Below are 24,287 nucleotides of genomic sequence, written 5' to 3'. Positions count from 1 at the left end.
TCCACACCATTCTTCATTTGTGAGCCCAAGGGAATACAAAGCATTGTGGTTAAGTTACTGGGCTAGTATCCAGACACGAAAGCTATTGATCTGGAGGAAAGAGTTTGAATCCCACCATGGAATCTGCTGTGGAATTCAAGTAATTAAATAAATCTGGATTAAAAAGCTAGTAACAAAATGGATATCACCAGTTGGGGCCATGAAGAGACCAGATCATCATTTCCTTCTCACTAGTCTTGCTCTTAATTTATTTACAAATACCTTGAAATGAGAGTGTTTGCTGCAAAGTCCTTTGAGGCTGATTTAAATAGTCATAGTGCTATGCTGCACAGAAACGGGCCCTTCAGCCCAACTTGTGCATGCTGATTAAGTTGCCTGACCGAGCTAATCCCATCTTCCTATGTTTGGCCCATATCCCTCTAAACCTTTCCTATCCATGTAACTGTCCAAATGCCTTTTAAATGTCATAATTGTCATTTGCGGGCATTAATCCCTTTGTTGAAAAATTTGCCAAGCTTATTTTCTGCATGTAGCGATACTTTAAGGGCTTGAGAAAGATATGACAGGATGTCAGAATGCAGTGACCTCCTTAATATAGTTAGAGATCAACTGGCGCACTAAATTGAAAGCCACGCTTACAATAAATTTGCCAACTTTTGCTAACTCCCCAGGTCAATTTTGGACTGGTGTGATGGATCTATTACAAATACTCTGGGAGTTTTGGTGACTGGATATCATTCCACTTTGGTAATTAATGACCTAAAATTGAACAAGTAGTGAGTACTAATATGTAGAAAAGTTTGCAGAGATCTGCAGAGCTGTTCCTCCTATGTGATACTTTCAGTTTCAATTGGTATCATGTAAACACTAGAGCTTGCTTGGCAACTTCTCATTTCAATTTTTTTAAAACAAGATTCTATTTGCAGTTTTTAATTTTTCAGTTTGTTTAGTGTGCAGCAGTCTTGAATGCAGCTGTTAGTTTTTATTTTGGAAACAACACTAGTAATAGGCAGCTGGTGTGCATCGTACTCTCTTTGTGTGTACATGGATATTTCTTAACCTTAATTTCTTAATCTTCTTTTGTCTGCCTGCCTGACAGTGTATACACTTCTATACACAGGAACATGTGAGCATAGATAAAAGCGCACAGGCACCATATGCACATGTAGACTGAAATATGACACTGGTGTGGACAGACACGCACATGTAGAAAGATGCACGTGAACCAAAGAACAGGACTTCTTTCTCCATGAGCATGTGCCTTGTCTTTTTCTCTGGGTGCACATGAATTCTGTTTTGTACTTGCAAGTGCTCAAGTGGTGATATTTTCCCACATGTACATACAATAATTTTGTGTAGTGTATACTAAATGCTATTGTCTCTGACAGAGTACTGCTTGAAATACATGTAGTCCAGTAGAGCTACTTTATGGGGAATGTTCTGATCACAATGCAGTCAAAGCATTTTAGGGAGTGTGCAAGGGGACTTCCATTCAAACATAAACAAAATGTTAAAAGTAGGTAGATACGTCTTTGTGGCTGCCAACCACACACCCAAATGAACAACTTTTCAGAATGAGCATATACAAAACATTCAGCAAAAACTGCAGAAGCTCCCCAGACTCTGTTTTCCTTCACTGTTCTTATTAATGCAGAAACTGAGTGTAGTACTGAACCACATGGGCAAGGACATCCCAGACATAGTTGTAAGGGAGTTTGGGGGCAGCAGCATATTTGTGGCTAATATTGAGCTGAATGGGAAAGGTGCATTTAAGTGGATGTAACATTAATGTGTGGGAATAAAGATTAGAATAATATATTGATGGGGTTGGATGAAAAATGGTGAGAGCAGGTTTCCGTGAAACATTAACGCTGTTGTGGGTCTATAAGGTTGCATGAACAATATCTATATTAGGTACTACAAGATAATTCAATTCCCTGCTCCAGGACTAAGGGAAAGGAGGAGGAAAGGAATCAGTCCTGATCCTAAGTGGTGTTCAGTCCCCCTTCCAGGACAATTTGTATATGGATGTGAGATAAGGACAGGTTTTTCTGTGAGGGCCTTTCTGATGTAGCATTTGCTGGCACCAGAGTTGCAAAATTAAAGAGATTATCAGTAACTCTAGTGCCAGCCAGCTCCTCGTGGAATCTCACCTACTGGAGGATGCCATTCAAAGCTAAGGAGGATAACTAACTATGAGCACATGAAAATAAAATTTAAAATTTATGAAATTCCCCTTCTCAGGCTGGGAACAAGAATAACTCTTTAACCCCTCAAACCTGTTCAGTCATTCAGTGTTAATCATACATGGCTAATCTATGCCTTGAAGTGTTTCTTTTGGATAATAAGGGAATCAATGTATATGAGGAGGTTGCAGGAAAGTGCAGCTAAGGTCAATCAGATGTAATTTTATTGGTTGGTGCAGACTTGAGTGACCTAGTGGTGTTCTCCTCCCATGTCTTTGTTTTATTCCTAAACTTAGGCTGACGGTTGAGTGTTACTGCTTCTGTATTCTTTCAGGATATGCATTGCTAGATATGCTCATGTGATTCAGGCATCCACTGGGGCAATTACTGGTGCTGTGTGCATGTGCAGCTGAAACTCTGTTACTATGTGAGAGGGCTGCAGAGATTAGTCATGCAGCTTCCACACACAAACCAAAATACTAGCATTTTGACCAATGTGTGCAGTCATGCCCAGCAGTGGAAGTAGACCTCCTCCTCATGACAGGATATGTGGCATTGAAAGATAAGCGCAGATTTGATTGTTACTCACAGAAGCATGGTAGGTGCAACATCCTGTGTTTCAAGCAGTCCCACTGGGGAGGTGGCAAAACACAACCCTTGATACCTCCCCTCAATAAACAATTTTTAGAACTCAATGTAGAGTTCAATTATTGTCCTATTTTAAGAGCACTTTCCCCAGCACTGAAGAATTTGCATTGGTACTGAAGTCAGAATCACTAAATACATAGAGTTGCTTTTCCCTTTCATGGCATCCAAAGGACAAGACTTTCTCTGTCAAAGTGTCGCCAAAATGTTGTCCATTGTCTGACAAAGCACTGATGGTCAGAATTTTCGTTTCTTTCAGTATGTATTTAAGTAATGAGGAAAGATTGCAGAATTTCAGGGATAGAACAGGAACATTAAGTAGGTAGCTCAAAGAAAGTAGTACGAGCCCGGTAAACCAAACGCTCTCCTCTCTGCTGTACAATTCTGAGATCTAATTTATTGAATCGCACATGGTAGAAAGAGAAATACTTGTGTGAAATAGGTTATTTTAAATCTTATTTAGTTCACTTTGAGGAAGTTCACTTATGACCAACTTGTGACCCAAATCTTACTGAAACAGCCCAATTCAAACATCCCCAGAGAATCTCGTACCCCTGCTTGAAATAGATCAATGAGGCCTCAGTGTAAAGAGTCATTTGGAAGACATCTCCGCTGACAATGCAAGACATTCTTTGTACCGTACTTAACTGTCAGGCTTAAGTTACTGTTCTCAAGTCTGTGAATGGAACTTGAGCCCATAATGTCAGATTCATGTGAGAATGCCAAGGCAGATAAACCAAGGTGATTTCAATCAGCTGATACCATAGGGTAAAAGTTATGGACTAGAAGTTCATTCAAGTGTTTATAGGAATTATGATAGGACTCCTGCTGAACTTCAGGGTCTAAATGTTATGTGTAGAGCAGAGAATGTCTTGCTTCCAATATAATTTTCCAAGGTGATGATCAATATAGATTCAGTCCCCAAATACTTGCCCTCCCTTCTCATGAGCAGCTGCCTCTATCAAGTAAATCACACTGACCATTTACCATTCTTACTGAGACTGTTGATTACAAAGGTATCGCTTGCGACACTTTAAGGGCATTGCCAGTCTTGGCAGAACTTTGTTATTTCACTTCTTTACTTGTCACTTCAGTTTCCTTGCAGTTAATTAGATAACTACTTTCTCTTGTCTCCCCCCTCCACCCCCCACCCCCCACCAACCAAGAACTTCCTTGCAGTATAGTCAATCTATTAAAATTGAACTTTACTAGTATTCTTGGTCTTATAGTTGCATGAATGACAGTGTAATGAGAATTCAAGAGTGAGCTGTGTTATAACTACATATATCCTCTGTGATAACTGGAAAATGCATCAAATCTAGGACTGCAAATTCAAATGGTGTTTTCCCTGTTTTGTAATGAAGAGTCTCAATGATCACTTATTCAGAGGGTCACAAATGGGAGTAGTGGTACACAGCTCCATGCCTGCAATATCCCACTTCTGACTTCTAGTACCCTACATCACATACTCATCAATTCCCCTTCTCCTGCTTCCCACCTTCACTACAGGTAATTTACAGTAGCCAATTAACCAGCATCTCTTTGAGATGTGGGAGGAAGCCAGAGCACTAGAGTTGGGGGGATCCCACATGGTCACAGGAAGAACATGCAAACTCCACGCAGCACTCGAGGTTAGGAGCTGTGAGACCCTCCTTCTAGGACACAACCATAACATGAAGCTTATAATGAATACTCTGGAAGGGATTCAGTGGGGAATGAAAAAAAAAGTAAACAACAGTCCTTGCTCTCTGATGAAGGTTTCTGAGGCATTACCATGTCAGCAGTCATCTCTCCCCTCTTTTTCATTGTTTTATTGCGACAATAAAAGTGTTCAAATCAGTGCAGCAAGAAAATAGATCCCAACGCAGAACCCAAAAACACTCCTCCACCCATGTGATGTCAGCCCAAAAAAAAGTACCCTGTCCCTCTGTCTTGTATCCCTTCTATTTCTCTGCTGCAGCTTTGCTTCCTTTAACAGGTGTTTTAATTTTTTTTAGTCTGCCTTTTGCATGGCATCTTGTCAGACCCAAAACCCATATGCACATACTACATTTTTTTTAACAGTAGGCAATTCCTTTGCAAAGTTCCATTAATCAGGCATGACCTATCGTTAAAACAAAAATCTGTGCCTGGTTACTAATTCAGTTCAAATAATGCTTTACTAAAGCTCCCAATTTCAATCCAAGAGCTGGACTCCCAAAGATTGTCCACAATCAGGGTAATAATAACTGGTGAGCTATGTGCTAACATATCCCTTTATCTGTTTCTGAACATGATACAACAGCTACTAACCTACAGAATGCCATTTTCAAAGACTTTTAGGGAAGTTATAACCGATGAATTTCCTTCCCGACTATTTTCAGCATTTCTCCTTGATGTTAAAGCTATCATCTATTGAATGTGGCTCTATCAAATCTCCCTTGAAAATCTGGATGGCTCAATTTCCGAATGTTATTTTGAAACCAGTACTCCATTATGTTCACCAACCCCACATTAGATTATTTTGCTTGCAACTGGTTTAGTCAAAGTGACTGATATTAGGCTATGTGATTAGAGGAATGCACTTTTAATGTAGTTCTTAGAAATCGTGCCTGCACTGTCCCATGTTGTGTCACTTCTCTATTACTGTTGCTGATCTTACAATAAGGATATGTTAGAAGGCAAAAGGACATGATGCTGATCCTATTCTGATTAACATTTTGCATTTTCAAAGAAAGATGATTCATAAACAAATTAATTGAATTCATCAAATGTATTAATCTATGTGAGTTGAGAATTAGTTTATTTGGGTACCTAAGGTTCCTTTGGGAATAATTTATTCTGATTTTTGGCTATTAGTTAAAATAAATTTGGTTGCAGTAAAATTCCCACATCTCTCTTAAATTAAAGTTAAGCGGTTGCTTATATGAAGACTTGTTCTTTTTTTATAAAAGATGTATTGTAATAGTTGATGGGAGTGGCTAAAGATTTTCTTACTTTGTTTTTCCTGTAATCTAGGTACTATGACGTAGTCTCTCACCCCACATTGTATCCAGGCAGTAAGCTATTGTTCTAAAACTGATGTCTGTCTTATTACTTCAGTCCTTTGACCTGGTGTTTCTAGGGTTTCTTAAACCTGCCTGCCCAGTCTCATCTGGCACTTGAGTTCAAAGCCATTAAAATGGCTGGTAATTGGAGGTGAACACCTGCTTATGGCAGTTGCACAGTCTCTCAGCCTTCCTTTACTGTTACTATATATGCATGACTCATAGCAGGAAATATTGCCCTTTACTGCCAAATTGCCTTTCAAAATCTAAACATGAGCATTTTTTAAAAAAAACTATTTATTTTCACCATTTTATTTAAATTTGAAAGATTTTGGAGATAATAACCTTGCATATTACATATTTAGGCACTGGAATAGTGGCAGGTAATGCTTGTGAATCTGTCAATTAGAATGTGGAACTCAGTGCCTGAAAAAGTGGTGGAGGCTGAAATGCTCATCACATTTAAAAAGTACTCAAACAGCACTGGGCATGCAGTTGTCTGCAGAGCTAAGACCAGGGAACTGAGAAGAGAGATTAATCCAAGTATTTTTTTTGGCTTGGGGTCCATGATGGTATAAATGGCCTAATTCGGTGCTGTAATCTTCCGTGGTTCTTTGAATTTCTTTCACATCTTTTAGTTGAACAGCATTCAAATATACAATCCTTTGGAGGTTGAAACCTCCTTCCTTATCTTCCTGCTTAGAGGATTTTAGTTGATCCTTGTTAGTCAAATACTCTGGTGTATCTCCCTTTTTCCACCCTAAATTAGCTTAAGCTCATCTGCAGCTGTGCCTGTTTGGGGGGGGAGAACAAATCATGCCACATTGACCCAACATCCCATTTATATTGGCTCCCAGTCCACTTGTGTTCGAATTCGTGACCTTGTCCCCTGTTTATCTCTTTGACCTGTAACACCCAACATCTCACCATAACCCTGAGAACGCTACAGTTCTCAAATTCTGGTTGCATATCCCCCATTTTTTCCCCACCATCATTGCTGCCATTGGTGACTTCGTCTTGAGGTGTTGAGGCCCTGAAGGGAGCTTCCTCCCTAAACCCTTCCACTCCCTCCCCCCTCTTTCCTTGAAGATACCCGATGAAACATACTCTGTCTGAGATGTTGGTCACTTCTGCTAATGTCTTATCCTTTGGCCTGATGTTGGCTTTTGTAATGATTACATTATCATGAAGTACAGAAGTAGACATTGTCTCAGAGGATGTTTCATAAGGATGACAAAATGCATGGCCATGATCCTGTTTCTAAAGAATACCATTGTTAGGTCATTGCTTTTTTTTAGTGTATTTGCAATGGAAGATGTTTCTTAAATATTTAACTTAGCAGAAGTGAATTAACCTTTTTGACTATTTTGTTTAATGGACTGATTTCAGTGAAGGCAGTGTTTATGACTAATATTCAGGTAGGTATGTGAATGGATTGAGGAAAAAATAAGGGAAAGGGTTATTTGTTAGAGACCTGGGCTTGCAAATCACAGAAGTTTAATGCAGCCTTACCTTGGGACTATTTTATTTATTATGGCCCAAACCATCAGCTAGACTTGTAGACCAGAAGTGGTTGCATAGAAAGTCAATGGCACCATGCTGGTTTTTAGGAAGCAAGTTATGTGTCTGAATATACAATATAGTCAACTTGTTATTTGTACTACCAGCTATGTTAGTAATGGCAGACAGAGGCAGAATTTAGGGCCCTGGGTACAGGTGGCCAACCCATTGCCTGTGCCAATTAAGACTTAAAACTGGTCATGGACCACCTTTTATGTAATTGGTTTGTGATGAATGCAGCTGGCACTAGGTAAATGAAATCTGTTAAGTTACTGGATACTCAACAGTTGTATTGCTTAAGTAAAATAACATCAAAATTGTGATAGGAAAAAAAGCTCTTTTACCAAATGGTGTTTGAGGTACTGAAGCAAGAATTATTTTATAGTACGCTTCAAAAGCCATTTAAAACAGGAGATTGGTAGCTCTAAAGGTGCATGTACTGATCCACTGAGCTGAATTGCTTCCTTCTATGTTGTATGATTCTCTGAAAGACCAAGTGCCTTACCCTGAACCTTGAACACCGCTGAACAAGACTGGCATCAACAGATGAGACATTGGTTATTTTTGTTTTATTAAAAATACGTTGTACGTGAAATTTCTGTTAGTGGGTTAAAGGGTGATAGTTATCAATGGTTGAAATATTCTATAATAGCTATTGTTGCAATTATCTTTTCCAAATTATCTGAGAAAGGAAATAATTTTTACCTTGGATTGTGACTAAATCCATTCTTTTATAGTAAACACACAATCGGAAGCCACAAATATGTTCAGTTTTGCCGCAAGTTTGATGTGGACATTAAGCTTTACTTGATGGAGCTTAAAGCAGTTTGCAAGGACTTGATGCGCATCGTAAGTGATTAAAAGTTTTATATTCTGATTCCATCAAAATCTTTATCTTAAAATCACCAATGGTATAAGCTGAAGAATTCAGTTGCATAATTGCTTGCTTATCCTAACACCTGGTTATTGAACAGATTGAGAAGGAGGAGATTCAAGTGCATCATCCATGTTTCACTAGTAATCCTTTTATGTTAATGCGATTTTGAATGTGAATCATCTGGGGATTCTACTAATTCTACTTGCATGCATCTCTTGAGATTTCAATGCATGATGTCTTGCCTCCATATCTTTTCCAATCAAGTAGTCTTCCTTCTCAATCTCTAATTTTCTCATAAATAATATTTATCTGAATGTATTTATTAGTTATTTGTGCCCCGATAATCTTCCTCCTGGGCTGCACCCAGCCATGTGCTGACTGGCCTTCAATTACTGGAGAACTGACAACTTCAGAGTGCTATAAGATAGCAGATTTCATGGTTAGAAACTTGTGAGTTGGTGCACTTAATTTAGTAAAATGCAGCTGAAGCTCAACGTGGCAAGTTGTCACGTCACACAAAGTGTCCGGCTGGCATGGCTCTTAAGCGAGTAGGCTGATTTAACCATTGCAATTTAAAGTGAATGGAGTAGATTTTAAGTGCTAAATGATTTTGGGGACAGTGGAGCAATTTATATCCCAGTTTTCTTGCTGGGTGTCATGGCAGAGTAGTGTCTGGCATGGAAATAGTAACTAATTCACATCGGGGGAGTGTGCTTGGTCATTCATTCTGCAGAGGAGATGATTCAGCAAGATTGTAAAAGGAGAAAATGCAGGAAAGGCTCAGCAGGTCGGGCAGCCTCCATGGAAGGGAAACAGAGTTAATGGTTCAATTCTGTTGAAGGGTCTTTGACTTGAAACTTTAACTCTGTTTTACAGGTGCTGCTTTACCTGCTGAGTGTTTCCAGCATTTTCTCCTTTTATTTCAGATTTCGAGCCTCTGCAGTTTTTGATTTTTCAATCAAGATAATAAAAGGGTTTGTTAATACTACCTTAATTTTGTGCCTCTTTCGTCTGTCTGCACTGTCCTTAGTGCAATGTTCCTCCTTCTTTATTTTCCCACTCTCACCAAAGGATAAGGGGTGTAGACTGATCTATTTTAGTTCCAACTAACGCTTTGTTTTCACAGGCCAGTGATGACAAAAGTCCATCGACTCTTAATCATTACATACACCTACAAGAGAGACCCTTAAAACAGACCATAACCAGGTGAGACTGTGCTGCAGACTGCAGTGGTCTGTCAGTGTGTGTTTCAATATTGTTACTTGAAATTGATAATGATTGATGTTTTATCAGTTTCTCTGTATGTGTCAATGTAATTCCTTGTGTGTCCTACTCCTATCTTATCCATAAAAGTGACTAGTAGTTACCAAATATCTCATCTCTTCATACTGTTTATGCACATGTAATGGCCCGAATAACAGAACAGTTCTGTCCACCTCAATTTACCTACATAGGATAATGTCACTGCTTGTTTTATAATATTTTCTTTTATTTCATGCAGGCAAGCTCTGACCCTTCTCTTTAACACCTACCAAAACGAGGTGGATAGCTTTCTGCTGGCAGAGGTATGTTGTGTGGCAACAATACAATGCTTTGAGGGCCTTTTATTTTCTGTCCCGCTAGGCCTGTGCTTATTATGCTGGATGCATGGCAGTCTTGGACAACTCGCTAACCTGTAACACTGCTCACGGTCAACAATGTGAAGAGATATTTATTTGATCATTTTGTTCCCCTGAAACATCCTTTAATTCTCTCTTTCTTTTCTCATAAAAGAGCTGATTCCTTCAGGTTTTTAAAGCATGGGTACCTCCAGGAGTGACCTTTTTTTGTGATTTTTGTATTTGGCATTGAGTATTGTCAGAAAGAGAGAATAGCAACAGAGTGAGGTCCTGCCTTGCATTGATCTAGCCCAAGGTCTAGGTTTTTCAGCAGTGGCCACTAGACAAGGTAACATGCTGTCCAGTCACTCGCAGTGTATGGATTGAATTTCAAATTTCAGTTCAATCAGAAAATTTTATACAAAACGCATTTGAAATTGTGAATGTGACTATTTGCATTAAAAATGGTTTTGCTTGAGATTTAAAGACCGGTAATTGGTGCAACTGTATTAAAACAAGTAAAAATGGGTTTGAACCATTTTACCCATGATCTAAAATCACTGAAAATCATTCAAAAACTGTCCTGAGCTTTGAAATAGTCTTCTTATTGTGCACTAATTATTTTCTGTAAATTTTCTCAAAATTGTGCCCATTAGTTAGTACCTGAGTGTCGTCCCGAAATCAATTTCCCTTTCCGTCTGCTGTAAATAACTCAGTGCCACGAGGTCGATTCGAACAAATACCTTTATTAGCAGTGCACCGCTAGGAGAATTCTCTTCAGCACTCACTAAGAGTCGCCTCCCGAGTTCTCTCAGTACAAAGGGGTAGACAGAGATTTATACAGGTATTGTCACGCACACTTTAATGAGTCAGGTGCCGGAGTTCTTGGTTGAGCAGGAAACGGACAAAGGGCTACTGCAGATGGACAAAGAGCAGCCTCACACCACAGGCTCAGCTAATCATTTTGCAATCGGGTGAGACAAAGGCAGGTATCACCTTCATTGTTTGAGACAGCCTTCCCATTTCCCGTTAAGATTGACCATCTCCATAGTCAAGCATAATGGGAATCCAATTAAGTTCCAGACACAGCAATTACCACACAGCACCCAGCCCAGGTAAGCAGTGGTGTGGCTGTTCTGGCCTGAAGGACACTTTTTAAATCAGTATTTCGAGCAGCCATAATTCTCATCCGTCTTAAGATATCAATACAGTTATAGTTTATTAATCCTACACCTCCTCATGAGTACCTAAAACAAACTGTACAATTTAAGAGGCTTCATAACGGCGCAATCAGCTGATTCTCGGTTTTGAAGGCAGGGTTTGATTCCAGTGAATTAAAATGTAAACCAGTGCTTTCTCACAAAAGTGAGATTGTGGAATATATACTTAATCTTTCCTCAGTGTTTTCTGCTGCTCTGGTCAGTTCTACCTGTATTGCACTGACCCTGCCAGCTTAATCTAGCAGCATTGCTACATGAACAACCACTCTTACTATGGTGTTTGGTTCAAAGGGGACGTGTAAATTTTAAACTAGCCATGACTGTGAGATTACTGAGGAAAAAGTCCTCCTGAAGAAAGCTATTATTGACACTGAAGTAGTCTGGCTTGGATATTTGCACAAATTTTGGATTGAAGTTGGTGTGGCACATGACCTCTGGTGGATGGGGATCCACCTACAATGTTAAAGAGGCGAAAGATTACTCGTTCACTGTGGCAGTAATTCCAGTAACCCTATGAAGAGACTACTATGCACGCTGTGTTCAATTACTGAGTAGGAAAGGGTTTGGGTAATCTTACTCTTGTTTAGCTAAAGTATTTTTGTTATTTGCAGGTTGATCATTCACAGAAAGCTGAGAGAGTGGTGCAGTCTGTGATGGCAATTTGTAATGCACTTGCCTTAATTGAAACACAGGAGATAACCAATGCCTTGAACCAATTGCCACCCTGCCCTTCACGGCTGCATCCCAGGATACAGAAGGTGCGGAAACCCTCTTCCATTTACTTCCCATCTCCCAAGAGCTGTTGTTGCTTTCATCAGCACATCATTATCATTCTTTAAATTCAATAATTGAATAAATATCTGTTATTGAAACTTTTAAGTTTCTTCCTCTTATCTATTTTAATCTCGTGCTTCTATTTCTGGGTGACCAGTTTTGTACTGATTAGTTAGACGGAGATGACACATAACATGCTGTGTTTCCGGCCGGCTCATGTCATAGAATGAGCTATGTGCTTCCTGGCTGTTGACAGAAAACCCTTCAATCTTTAAGCACTGTGTGAAATAAAGAAACTTGCCGTTTTCCATGCATTTGGCAAAACCAGCAAGCCCCAGCCTGCTTTACAGTTAGTTAAGCATTTTTGAAGTGTAGTCATTGTTATCAGTTTAAAAAAAATAAGAATTATAGTTTGTCCATGGTGTCTTGCAATGAGGTGCCAACCAATCTGCTTTGTTAGCGATTGTTGATGAAGGGATAAGTTTGGTTCAGGACATTATGGAGGGGAATGTGGAACAGACCTCTTAAAAGTAGCGTTAAAAAATATTTTGCATTCTCGCAAGAGTACAGGCTCAGAGTCTTATCCAAAATATGTTAACTCCAGCAGTGCAGTATTCCCTTATTCCTGTACACAGTCATACTGGATTATGTGATGAGTCTCTGGAGTTGAAACTCTAACTGACAACCTTTGATCCATTGCTACTACGCTACAGTTGACACCCTGTTACTGTAACGTTTTTCAAGACTCTTATCTGAATTTAATTTTCCTCGGTTTTGTCATTGTATCTACAGCTGTTGGTTCATCTTTAGGGCAAGATTGCACAGGTCTGTCTTCTCACACCTTACATGATTATTCTTCATGAGTCATGTGCAGCTTGAAGCATTATTGACTCACCATCTGCCGTATACTAAAGATAAACTGCGTTTCAATTAGAATTTTTACAACCAGCAAACAAATTGGACCTTCGTCCCTTATGTCTAGATTGAACCTTGGGGGAATGGTGAGCTGTTGAACTCACTTTGCCACCTAATAATCAATTTTGCACCCAGATTAAGTAATAAGTCATATGTATTTATGAATTCCTCAAATAATGAAGAAATCCTCTGCATTTTTTCCAGGATTTATGCTTTAAGTAACTATTATTCTCAGCTGTTGTGCTTTGAAAACTCTTCACATTTTAACTACTGGAAGAGTCGTCATACTTCCAAACCATTAGCAGCACAACATTAGTGCTGTTTGAGAACAGAGAAGGTTGATTCAGAATCCATTTCTTCCCAACCTATTCCCCCCCACCACCATCGCAATTTTTGGAATTGGTAATTTGTGGGACTCCTCAGGAAGTTCTACCATATTCTTAGCCAGCAATACTCGAGGGTGTAGACTTAAGGTGAGAGGAGAAAGATTTAAATGAGACCCGAGGGGAAACTTTTTCTCACAAAGGGTGGTGGGTATATGGAATGAGCTGCCAGAGGAAGCTGTAGAGGTAGGTTCAATCACAATGTTTAAAAGACATTTAGACAGGTATGTGGATAGAGAAGGTTTAAAGGATATGAGCCAAATGCAGGCAAATGGGACTAGCTTGGATAGACATCTTGGTCAGCATGGACAAGTTGGGCCGGAGGACCTGTTTCCGTGCTGTATAATTTTATGGCTCTGACACGGGCCTGTGTTTCAGTTATAGAAAGTGCCATCAGATTCTTCTTGCCTAGAAGTGAATGTTTTGATGATGGACCTATTCCTATTGTCCAGAAGCTCTTTTTAGACCATGTCCTTTTCATTTGTGGCACTTACCATACCTGTCCTTCATGAGCATCTCAGGATTTTGACATTCTCACTTTCATTTGGATTTCCAATAACAGACTTTAAGAAATCACATGAGGAACAAAGACATTGTGTAATAATCAGAAAGTTACTCAGTCTATTTTAGTTAGTTGTGCCAGCAAATTCAGACACGTATGTCTCCTCCTCCACCACCACCGTACCCCCCCCCCCCAACCCCGCTCTCCACTGTATTATCTTTTATTATTAAATGAATACCAAGGTTTTCACCTCCATGATTCCTTCATGGAGTTTATTCCACGTTTTAATCACTGCTTGTGTGGAAAAAGTTGTACCTGGCTTCAAGTGCCTTGGGATGTTTCACTGTGTTAAAGCAGCTTTCGAAATACTGTTTTATGTTTCAGTCCCCAATTTGCCCTTTATTCTGTATCATCACTTGCCTTGGCCTTTTCCATGATATTTATTAGCTTGTATAAATCTATAAGATAATGTTTGAGTCTTTTGGTTTCCTTTCTAAAAAAAAATTAAGCCACTGACTCCAGGGATCAATCATGTGACTCTTTGAAGTCCTGCTCCAACGAGGCGGATGACTGTCCCAGCTAATAAAATGACCTATTAACATGGAACATTGTAGTAAAACAGCTGGTCCATTTCATTTCTTATCCTGACCATCAGGAAATGTTTCTCCTCCATGTGACTTGTATTAGGAGCTCACTGTGTAATAGATCCTATGGCACAATTTCAAACAAGTGCATGGAAATTCAGCTGGTTTGCTGGCCAAGATCTATCCTTCAATTAGCACCTAAAGCAGATTATCTGGTCATTGCTATTTATGGAAGCTACATGTGTACAAGATAGCTGTGGCCTTTCCTAAATAAAAACAACACTGACTTCACTTCAGAACTGGCTTTAAGTTGCATTGGAACATCCTGAGGTTGTGAAATGGAACTAAACAAATGTAAGTTTTTCATTCACTCTTCACTGGAAAGGAATCAGGAGAATTTTCTAATGAAAAATCTGGTGTGTAGTTTAGTACTTTTAAATGTACAGGTACATATATATACCTGAAACTATCCACATTGTTGTGGAAGTTGAAAGAATCATTTGGTAGTGAAAGGCTGAAGCCCAAAGTATTATGTGTCCTGCAGGCTGGCTAATTAATCTGCATCCTTTCATATTTCTGCAGGATCCTAGCATGCTGGCAAGAAAAGAGAATCGAGGTATGTGATTAGACTTTTCATTAGTTCTACATAGGATAGTTGATTTTGTGAGTGCAGTCCATCAGGAGGAGGAAATAACAGACATAGAATGGATTTAATTACCTCATTCTGCAATGGTTTCTGTTCTCTCCCAAGGGATCTTTCATGTTCTGAAGTGTTAATGATTATTTTGTTGTAACTTCAGAAAATATCTCAATATTGTTCCCAGCCAAGACTTGCTTCACACGTCTTCTCAGTGGAGTGGTGAATATAAATTGTTTTTTGGGTGCAGCCATTGAAAAACAAACCTTCATTCCTAGTGTCAGCCTTACAGTGAATGGACACTTTATACGTATCAATTCCATTGTTCCCTTGATTTCATTGTGTTGCCCTTAATTACAGACTATTTTCTATCATGTTTTTGAAATTCATTTCACCTCTGCTTCAAACTCTTTCCACAAATTTCTTCCTTTGACCATCATTGGGATACAGATCTGTGGGCATTAGCAATCTCATCTAATTAGTCATTCGTTGTCTGAGGTGTACGAGGTTGCTTAGCTGTTGAAGACATGATGTGGAAATGTCATCTAATCCTCACTTGACGTACAAATGTGAATTTTCCAGCAGGAGTCACTAGTGATTCTTCATGGAGAATTGTGCACTGTGTCAGGGGCCTTCTGTCACACACCAACTAAATCAGCACGCACATGGATCTTTACCTGGGATATTCTAGCTTAAACAACCATGTACAGATGGCATTGGATAGTTGGCATACTTAAGTTTCTTATATGTTCAGCAGTGGAAAGTGAACTGAGAGAATGTCTTTTGTGCACAGAGCTTCCTGTTAAAGCTGCTGGAAGGAAATGATTGAGTTCAGGAAAGGATTAAATAATCAGCTTTGTTTCTGAAATTCACACCAAAGGAAAAATTGAAAAAGATTTCCTGTACCAGTTTTTTTGCCATCTGGATAAGTACAAATTATATACAACTTGGCAAACTGTAGCAGCCCACCCAGCCCAGCTTTGCAATGATAGAATGATTCCTCCTTATTTCCTCCCTGCTTTTTCTGGCTGGGCTGTTGGATTTTTACACAAACCTCCTTTTGCCGAAAGAAAGAATAGGTTAAAGGCATCTTCTAGTATAACACAGGCTCTAGATGAAGCTATTAGAGTTGGTTGTTGTCCAGACCATGTGTCTGTGGATGATGGAGCCAGCTTTACTGCACTATAGATTGTCATCGAATGCCGACAACCCCACCCCCACCCCTTCAACACTGAATGTTAGGTAAAAGATAGAACAAAATCCGGTTCTGAGGAAGGATCTCAGACCTAAAATATTAAGTGTTCCTTTTTCTTCAGATGATGTGTGTTTCCAGCATTTCCTGTTTTTATTAAACAATAGTAAAACCTTAGTTGCAATGACCTGTTTGGATGATAAAGAACCAGTTCTCTTTGCAGAGGCACTTGGATGTCTGCTGGCACCAAAGGAACTTTTTTTCTGTAGTGGGACAGGTAAGGGCAGTTTATGACTTAATTCATCCTGTAGGAGGGCTAATTTCACTTGAATCATGATTACTGTCACTAATTTTGAGGCGTAATCTCTGTAAATCAAACAAGCCAAGGCAAGCCTTCGATTTTTGCATTCAAAAGATGCAGCCAGGCTTTGTGCTTCTGATTACACAGAGGGTCTATTTCACAATCCACCTGTTTGCCCCCACTGTGGGAAAGGCAGTTTTCTAGGGCTAAATGGGACTACATTTTATTTGTTCTTTCAATTTTAATGTTGTATCATCTCAAGAAATCTTATATAATTGAAAAATTTTGAGTTTTTCTGCCTTGCTTCAGAACCTTTTATGCAATGTGGCTTTCAGAGTACAGATATCAAGCTAATAATGAATACGTTAGCATAAAAAGTGCATCTTGACGGTTAATTAACCGAATACAGTTAATGAAATCCATAATTTTCCCATAAAATCGCATTCAATTTTTAGTCTTTCTTTTAACTAATTTATTTTTCAAGTTTTATTTGCCACCCTAAAAGCACTTATTGCTGTTACTAATATTTCCATGGAAATCAGTCACCTTGTAGCATCTCACTCAAATAGTCATTCTTCCTGTATGTGAATAGTGAGTGGGTGCAAGTCATTTTTTCTCATAATAACTGTGCTTGCAGTGCTGCATAGGAAAATTAACCCTTGTTGGAGCTTTCTTTCCACAGCCTACGAGTGGTGTTGCCGGTGATGAAGACACTGCTGCAGCCACTCTGAGATGATCTGAAATAATGATTCAACTGAATCTAACAGCTTCATCTAGAGCCTATGTTATTACTGGAAGATGTTTTTAACCCATTCTTTCCTACTGCAAAATAAGGGAGGAAATAAGTTGGAATCATTATAGAGGGTTATTACTGGGAATCCTATACTGTGCCAGGGTGAAGGAAGTCAAAATCCAGGACGTCAAATGACCCATTAAAAGAACCCCTCCATCTAGCATAAAAATAGCATGATGTTCAGAAACGCAATGATAGAGCTAGATTCCTTACTGTCTATTTTTCTCATAACAGCTATAATTGGGGAGTCTTTAACGGCTGCCATCTTGGACCTGGTGGAACTCTACTGCAACAGCTTCAATGCGGATTTCCAACCGGTGGCTCCAAGTCGGAAAGATACTCAAACACAGAGTGCTCGCCTCATTGATAGTCCTCTCACTTTCACCATCTATGCAGCTCACAGGATTCCTATCACATGGGCAGCTAGGTAATTTATCCTGTAACGTAGACATTGGCTTCATCCTGTTTGAAGAGCATCAGTGGTCTGGAAAAATGTTGATTGTTTCTGTTAGGGATGGGAGTTTTTCCTTTGGATTTCCATGGCTGATGAACTGTTGCTTTCTTGTTTTTGAGGAGGAAAGGATTTGTCAATAAATGTGAGACTTCCAAGTTGAAAATGAAGAACCAAACAAAAATACTTGTATTTATATGGTGCCTTGTCCAAAAGCATCCTAAGGTTCAACAGTGGGTGTGATGATGGTGCAACAGCTGAAATACTGGACTAAGTAGGAATCCAGAGGCCATTATTAACAAAAGAGACCTAAATTCAAACTCTTTTAGTTAAATTCAGTTAATAATCTGGAATTTTAAATGGGACTGGTTATTACACCCATATCCTTTGATTCCCTTAATATCTAAACATCCATCAATCCCTGTCTTGAACATGATCGCAGCCCTCTTGGGTAGAAAATTCCAAGGTCTAACAACCTTTTGAATGACAACATTTCTTTTCAACTCTGTCCTAAATGGCTGATCCTTCATTTTGAGACTGTGACGCCTGGATCTAGAAACCATAGCGATCTACCCTGTCAAATTCTAGACCTTTACCTGTTTCATTGAGAGCACTTTTCATTCTTCTAAATTCAAGGGTATAGGCCCAGTCTGCTTAATCTAAGTGCTACCATGGCATCTGGGGAATTTAAAAAAAAAATAATTTGGAATGAAAAGCTGGTGTCAGCAAACAATGACCATAGAATTACTGGATTGCTGCAGAAGCCCATCTGGTTTATTAATGTCCTCCTTCAGGGAAGACATCTGCCACCCTTACCCGGTCTGGCCTATATATGACTCTAGGCTCTTAAATGCTCTCTGAAGTGTCCCAACAGGCCACTCGGTTCAAGGCTGGTTAGGATGGGCAATGAATATTGGCCTTGACAGCAATGTCCAGATCCTGGAAAATAACTAAATATACATTGAATTATTTTTTTAAATAGCAGCATCCCACACAGAAGCAAGAAAGAATTCTGGATCCAGTTTGTATACCCTACTTTAAGAAAAGTGTCAAAACAATATCGAGGAGGCAGAAGAGATTTATTGTGGTATCAGGAATGAAGGATTTTGGTTATCAGGATTGACTGGAGAAACTTTCACATTTTCCATTAAAACAAAGAAGCTTGAGGTACTTTGACAGAAGCACATTGAGAAACTGTTTCCACTTCACCGTCAGTTAAGAAAGAAAGACTAAAATTCAAAGTCTTCAGGAAAAACAAAGTTCATTATGCAGGGGGGAGTTAGCACACTGAATGATAGAAACAGAGGAACAGAAAAATATATGGAAAAATTGCAAAGGACAACAAGAAAATGCTGGGCAGTGCTACCAAGTGGTTACTTTTTACTGGACACCCAGCTTGGGCACTCTGTTGAATGGTCTCCATCAATGCTATTAGATAATGTGAGCCCAGTGGTAGAAGCCTAGATATTGAATTATGTTTTATTTGAGATGAGTGAAGAGGTGAAGTGGAACTGACCTGAAAATGATCTAGTCTTGTAGGTGCAGAGCACTTCAGAAGAAAGTTGAAGGTCAGTGCTTTAATGAATGAGAGGAATTACATGTGGGTACTGATGGAAAAGACAAGTGGGTTGTTTATGGTACTCCAGCAACTTCAGGGTTAATTTTACAGACACTAGACTTTTATTGCCAAATCTGGCCTTTTATTACCTACTTTATTTTTTAACCAGTATTTTAAATTCTCAATCTGCCATGGTATGACTTTAATTCTCTGAATTATTAATTCAGTAACAGAATCAGAAAAAAAAACAAGTTTCAGCACTGCAAACCTCAGGAATTTGAATCCAACAGACATCTTAATTAATTGGGCCATCTGATCTTGATAGTGCCTTAACAGGGTTGGTGTTTGATCCCTTCACGTGAAATTAAGGTGTAAGCTATTCAGTTGATGGTCAGCCAATCACAGTTCCAAGTGCGACATCTAAGCAACATTGACTGTCCACTCAACAAGCTGACGAAAGCTTTGATGAAAGCATGCTTGAAGCTAAATTATAGGCAGAGAGCATAGGAGGGGTATTCTGGAGGACAGACTAAATTAAGTTTTTGATCATATGAACAAACTTTTTCTTGCCTTCATGCCCAATGTAAGTGCTGATCTTATGCATGTTATAAAGACTAACTTATTGGAAATCTAAAATGTTTAGTCGTTATCTTCATGTTCCTCCATGGCTTCAGCATTCCTTATTCCTGTCTCCTTCAGCCTTCGGAAATCTCTGAACTCCCCCAATTCTGCTCTTTTGATCAATGTTAATTTTTATCATCTACCATTAGCAATTATGCCTTCAGCTGCCAGGGTCTCTGGAATTCCCCTACTAATCCTCACCAGGTTTCCACTTCACAATCCTCAAAGTGCTTAAAATTTACCTCTTTAATCTTTTGGTCATCTTTTCTAATATCGATTTATGAGGCTCGTTGTCCTATGAACCACTTTGGGACTTTTAACTCTTTTAGAGGCTATATAAATACAAGCTGTAATTGTTGAGCTTGAGAGTACTGCTGGGTAAACTGATGTGGCAGCAGTGAACAATAAAGATGAATTCATCAGTAAAATCTTCTTGCTATCAGTTAGTAGTTTCCCTGTCTAAAAATTGTGGACAGATAACATAGCCACTTTTTCCATGTACAACTTATTTCCTTAAGAATATTCTCATACTGAAACATGGTGGTGGTGACAATGGGTGTAGTGTGGTGGGGTGGGAAGCTTGAGAAGTGATGGTGCGATGGAGTTTAAGCAATGATTGCATTCCAGCTGATTTGCACAGCCTCGTTACAATTATGTTTGTTTGCTTCTGAATTCAAATTCATGCAGGACTGAAAAGATGGTGTTTTCTCCTCTGCTGTTGGAAGTCAGCACCAGTGATGTGGCAATGCTCCCTCACTGCTGCATTGGAGAGTTGGCATAGATTTGAAACTCAGCTGTTGAAATATAACAGAAGAGAAGTGTAACATTGAACCAGGGCAAGAATGATTGTGGCAGAAAGAGGAAATAACAAAAAAACTTGCATTTCGTTATGGCTTTCACAGCCTTGTAGTGTTCCCCAGTCACTTCACAGGCAATGAAGTACTGTAGTTAGTGTAGGAAACATGGGAAATGATTTTTGCCCAGCAAGCTCCCATTAACAGCAATGTAATAATGATCACAAAACATATTTAAATGTTAGTCAAGGGGAAAAAAAACTACTGAGGAAGGCACCCCAGCTCTTCTTTGAAACAATGTCTGGATACTTTTATGTCCACCTGAGGTAACATTTGGATTTGGTTTAATGTCTGATGTGAGAGACAGTACCTCCCACAATAAAGCACCTCTGTATTATACTGAAGTGTCAACCTGTATTAGGAGTTCTAATTTCTGGAGAGGGTCTTGACACCATGGCATTCTGTACAACATGTAATATAAATTGGGGGTGGTGGCTGGTGAAACTGCAGTTGATGGGGACTTTAAACTTGCAACAGATTAATGGTGGTAGGCAATCCTGGGATAGAAAAGGTGATACAGTCCGAACTCCTGTTCACCATCCAGTGGTACTGTTGAGGGGATAAAAGGAGTTTTCATTGGCAGAGGCTTGCATCAAGTTTGGATAAGCTGCCATTCACGTTCATTTAGCCTGCTTTCTCTTACAAGACCCACAAACACAAAAAATTGGTCGCCACAACCTGGTTCCTGGGAATCTGAAACTGCAAAATCAGTGCCTTTCAGAGAGGAAGGGAGACACAAAACTAAAGGCATTCGGTTCAATTGCTAACCAATGCTATCCGCATAATATCCTGGGAATGAAATCCTAGGAGAGCAGATGGTGCCCAGTAGGTGCTTAGCGACACCGTCAAATAAAAAGAATCAAATCACAGACACAAGGTGAACTGTCCAAAGCAGAAGTCCGTGTGATCCTGTGAGCATCTGTGTAATCACAATTGGCTGGTGAAAGGGTTAATCCTCTGCACTGGCCTGTGGCTGAAGCTGCAATGTGAACAATAGACCTTCTTGCTGTTTTTTTATTATTTATCCCCTCTTAACAAATGGGAGACAGCATGACTCAGTCTGAAGGGTAAAGGTATCAGCCAATGCCTGTTGACCTGCCACTTGCTTTGGAGTAGCCGAAGGGGTTTGTTCGAATCTTGGGAAACTTCCCACAGTGTTTTTTCTCCCCCTCCTCTTTCCAAGGCCCCGTGTGATAGAAAAGGCTGATAGAACTGCCGTGCCCCTTGGGACCTCTGCCATTGTGTTGCTCTAATATATGCTGATTGACGATTGGCTCTGATAAATGATGTACCCTGGGAAACTCTGTTTGCCCTTTGGCCTTTGTCCCCAGATGTAATCCGCCCCCCTACTCGTCGCCAGGCACCTGTCACATGCTTGGTCTGTGCTGAGAAGTATTTTCTGTGCAGGCATCTTGAATAGACAGATGTCCTTCTGCCTCTTGCTGGCTCCCACACCCCTTGAGGTATGGATTTGAGGAGGAGGGGAGGGGCAGCAACTGCTCCTGCACTTTTTTTTCTCAACGTGAAGTGACAACTCTGAGAACTATGGTATAATTTCAGAAGCAGTTTGTTTCACCACTTTGTAGTAAATGTGTAAAATTTAAAACTCTTTCCTTCCACCCCCTCCCCCCCCCCCCCCCCCCCCCCCCCCCCCGGCAAGGAATCGAGGACCACTTGTATTTTATCAAATCACTTTTTATAACTAGCATTCAAAGTCTTTACATTGTCCCCATTGCAAGAATTTCTTTAACTGGGATCCAGCCTTGGTGCTAAATGATCTTGCATTTTTTTGTTAGCTGTCTAGGGAGCCATAGAATTGTTAGGGTGCAGAAAGAACATCAAATGTCAAAATTTATTTGATTATGCTCCTGTGAAGCACCTTGGTATAGTCTGTATAAATGCCACTATGTAAATATGTTGTAGGAATTTGTGCTCCATCCCTGTAGGGATAGTCAACCCAGAGTTAAAACTGCCCCAGTAAGTTGGTTTGTTATGCTCAAAAGTTGGTTAACTATTGTTTTTGTTCATCCTGCACGCCTACCATCATTGAAAAACGCCTGCTCGGTACCTTTAAAAAGAACTCACACTATGCAAAAGTAGAATGAAGTTACATTGTGAGTCATCGTTGCCCGGCAGAATTGACAGAACCTCTCCATTTACACCTTAATTCAAATTTGTTTTGGAGCAAAAACGGTCTGCGGTGTTGTTTGATTAAAGTTGTTCCTGGTTCATAAAATTGACAAAAACATAAGTTTGGATTTTAATAACATTATGAATAATCCTTGGTTTGTTTCATAACTAGCACAACATGGTTATGCAATCAGTAGCCCCCACCCTGCTAAATAAATAACTCCCATAAAGAAGTACTCAGCGATTAACCCTCGCATTGCTGTTATACATTTATTCATTTCATTCTTCAGTCCTCTTGAAGAAATAGTTTTTCCAGTTAGCACAAGGAATGATTAGTATTAATACCTTAGAGAGGAGCACTCCTGAATGGAATGAGTAATGACCTACTAGCCCATGATAGAAAGTTGTTGTAGTTTGCTAAACTACCAACCGTATGGTGTGCAATCCAGTATGTTTAAGTTTGCAACTCCGAACATGTGAACATAAGTGTGCTATTCAGTCCCTTGTACTCCCGCATCATTCATTTAGATCTTATCTGATCTGCATCTTGGCTCCATTATCCCGACTTTGCCTGATACCTGTGCTCGACAAAACACACCTTTTGGTCTTGAAAGCAAATTTCCAGCAAGCTTTTGAGAAGGAGAATTTGAAATTTCTCAACCATTTCTGTGAAAGGGATTAGTGTCCTACTTGCATCTACCTTTGTGACAGAGAAAAGGAAATTTCTCACACTGAATATCTCACAGCTTGGCCGTGTGGATTCAGAATTGGCTTGCCTGTAGAAAGCAGAGGGTTGTGGTGGAGGGAGTGCATTCAGATTGGAGGGCTGTGACTAGCGGTGTCTCACAAGGATCAGTTCTGGGACCTCTGCTTTTCATGATTTTTATTAATGATTTGGATGAGGGGGTAGAAGGGTGGGTTGGCAAGTTTGCAGACGACACAAAGGTTGGTGGTGGTGTGGATAGTGTGGAGGATTGTCGAAGATTGCGGAGGGACATTGATAGGATGCAGAGCTGGGCTGAGAAGTGGCAGATGGAGTTCAATCCGGAGAAGTGTGAGGTGGTGCACTTTGGAAGGACAAACTCCAAGGCAGAGTACAAAGTTATTGGCAGGATTCTGGGTAGTGTGGAGGAGCAGAGGGATCTGGGGGTTCATATCCACAGATCCCTGAAAGTTGCCTCACAGGTGGATAGGGTAGTTAAGAAAGCGTATGGGATGTTAGCATTCATAAGTCGTGGGATCGAGTTTAGGACCCGCGAGGTAATGATGCAGCTCTACAAAACTCTGGTTAGACCACACTTAGAGTACTGTGTCCAGTTCTGTTCGCCTCATTATAAGAAGGATGTGGAAGTGTTGGAAAGGGTGCAGAGGAGATTTACCAGGACGCTGCCTGGTTTGGAGAGTATGTATTATGAGGAGAGACTAAGGGAGCTAGGGCTTTACTCTTTGGAGAGAAGGAGGATGAGAGGAGACATGATAG

The 24,287-nt window shown here is 39.9% G+C and overlaps 1 protein-coding gene across 2 annotated transcripts in view; it reads left to right on the top strand.

Moving 5' to 3' along the window:
• Positions 1 to 24,287, top strand: part of pik3c2b (phosphatidylinositol-4-phosphate 3-kinase, catalytic subunit type 2 beta) — a 107,757-nt gene that overhangs the window by 26,914 nt on the left and 56,556 nt on the right. The window contains exons 6-12 of one of the 2 annotated variants that reach the window (XM_052034875.1): positions 8,155 to 8,266; positions 9,421 to 9,500; positions 9,796 to 9,859; positions 11,724 to 11,870; positions 14,853 to 14,886; positions 16,323 to 16,376; positions 17,428 to 17,620. In XM_052034875.1, the coding sequence (XP_051890835.1) occupies positions 8,155 to 8,266; positions 9,421 to 9,500; positions 9,796 to 9,859; positions 11,724 to 11,870; positions 14,853 to 14,886; positions 16,323 to 16,376; positions 17,428 to 17,620 (684 nt within the window). The remainder of the gene's footprint in view (positions 1 to 8,154; positions 8,267 to 9,420; positions 9,501 to 9,795; positions 9,860 to 11,723; positions 11,871 to 14,852; positions 14,887 to 16,322; positions 16,377 to 17,427; positions 17,621 to 24,287) is intronic. The other variant, XM_052034876.1, reaches the window with a different exon arrangement.

This window comes from Pristis pectinata, chromosome 20, assembly GCF_009764475.1.
Source record: "Pristis pectinata isolate sPriPec2 chromosome 20, sPriPec2.1.pri, whole genome shotgun sequence".
In the NCBI taxonomy this organism is placed as follows: domain Eukaryota; kingdom Metazoa; phylum Chordata; class Chondrichthyes; order Rhinopristiformes; family Pristidae; genus Pristis; species Pristis pectinata.
The sequence above is the reverse complement of the archived record's forward strand: the minus strand, read 5'-3'. Positions and strand labels throughout refer to the sequence as shown.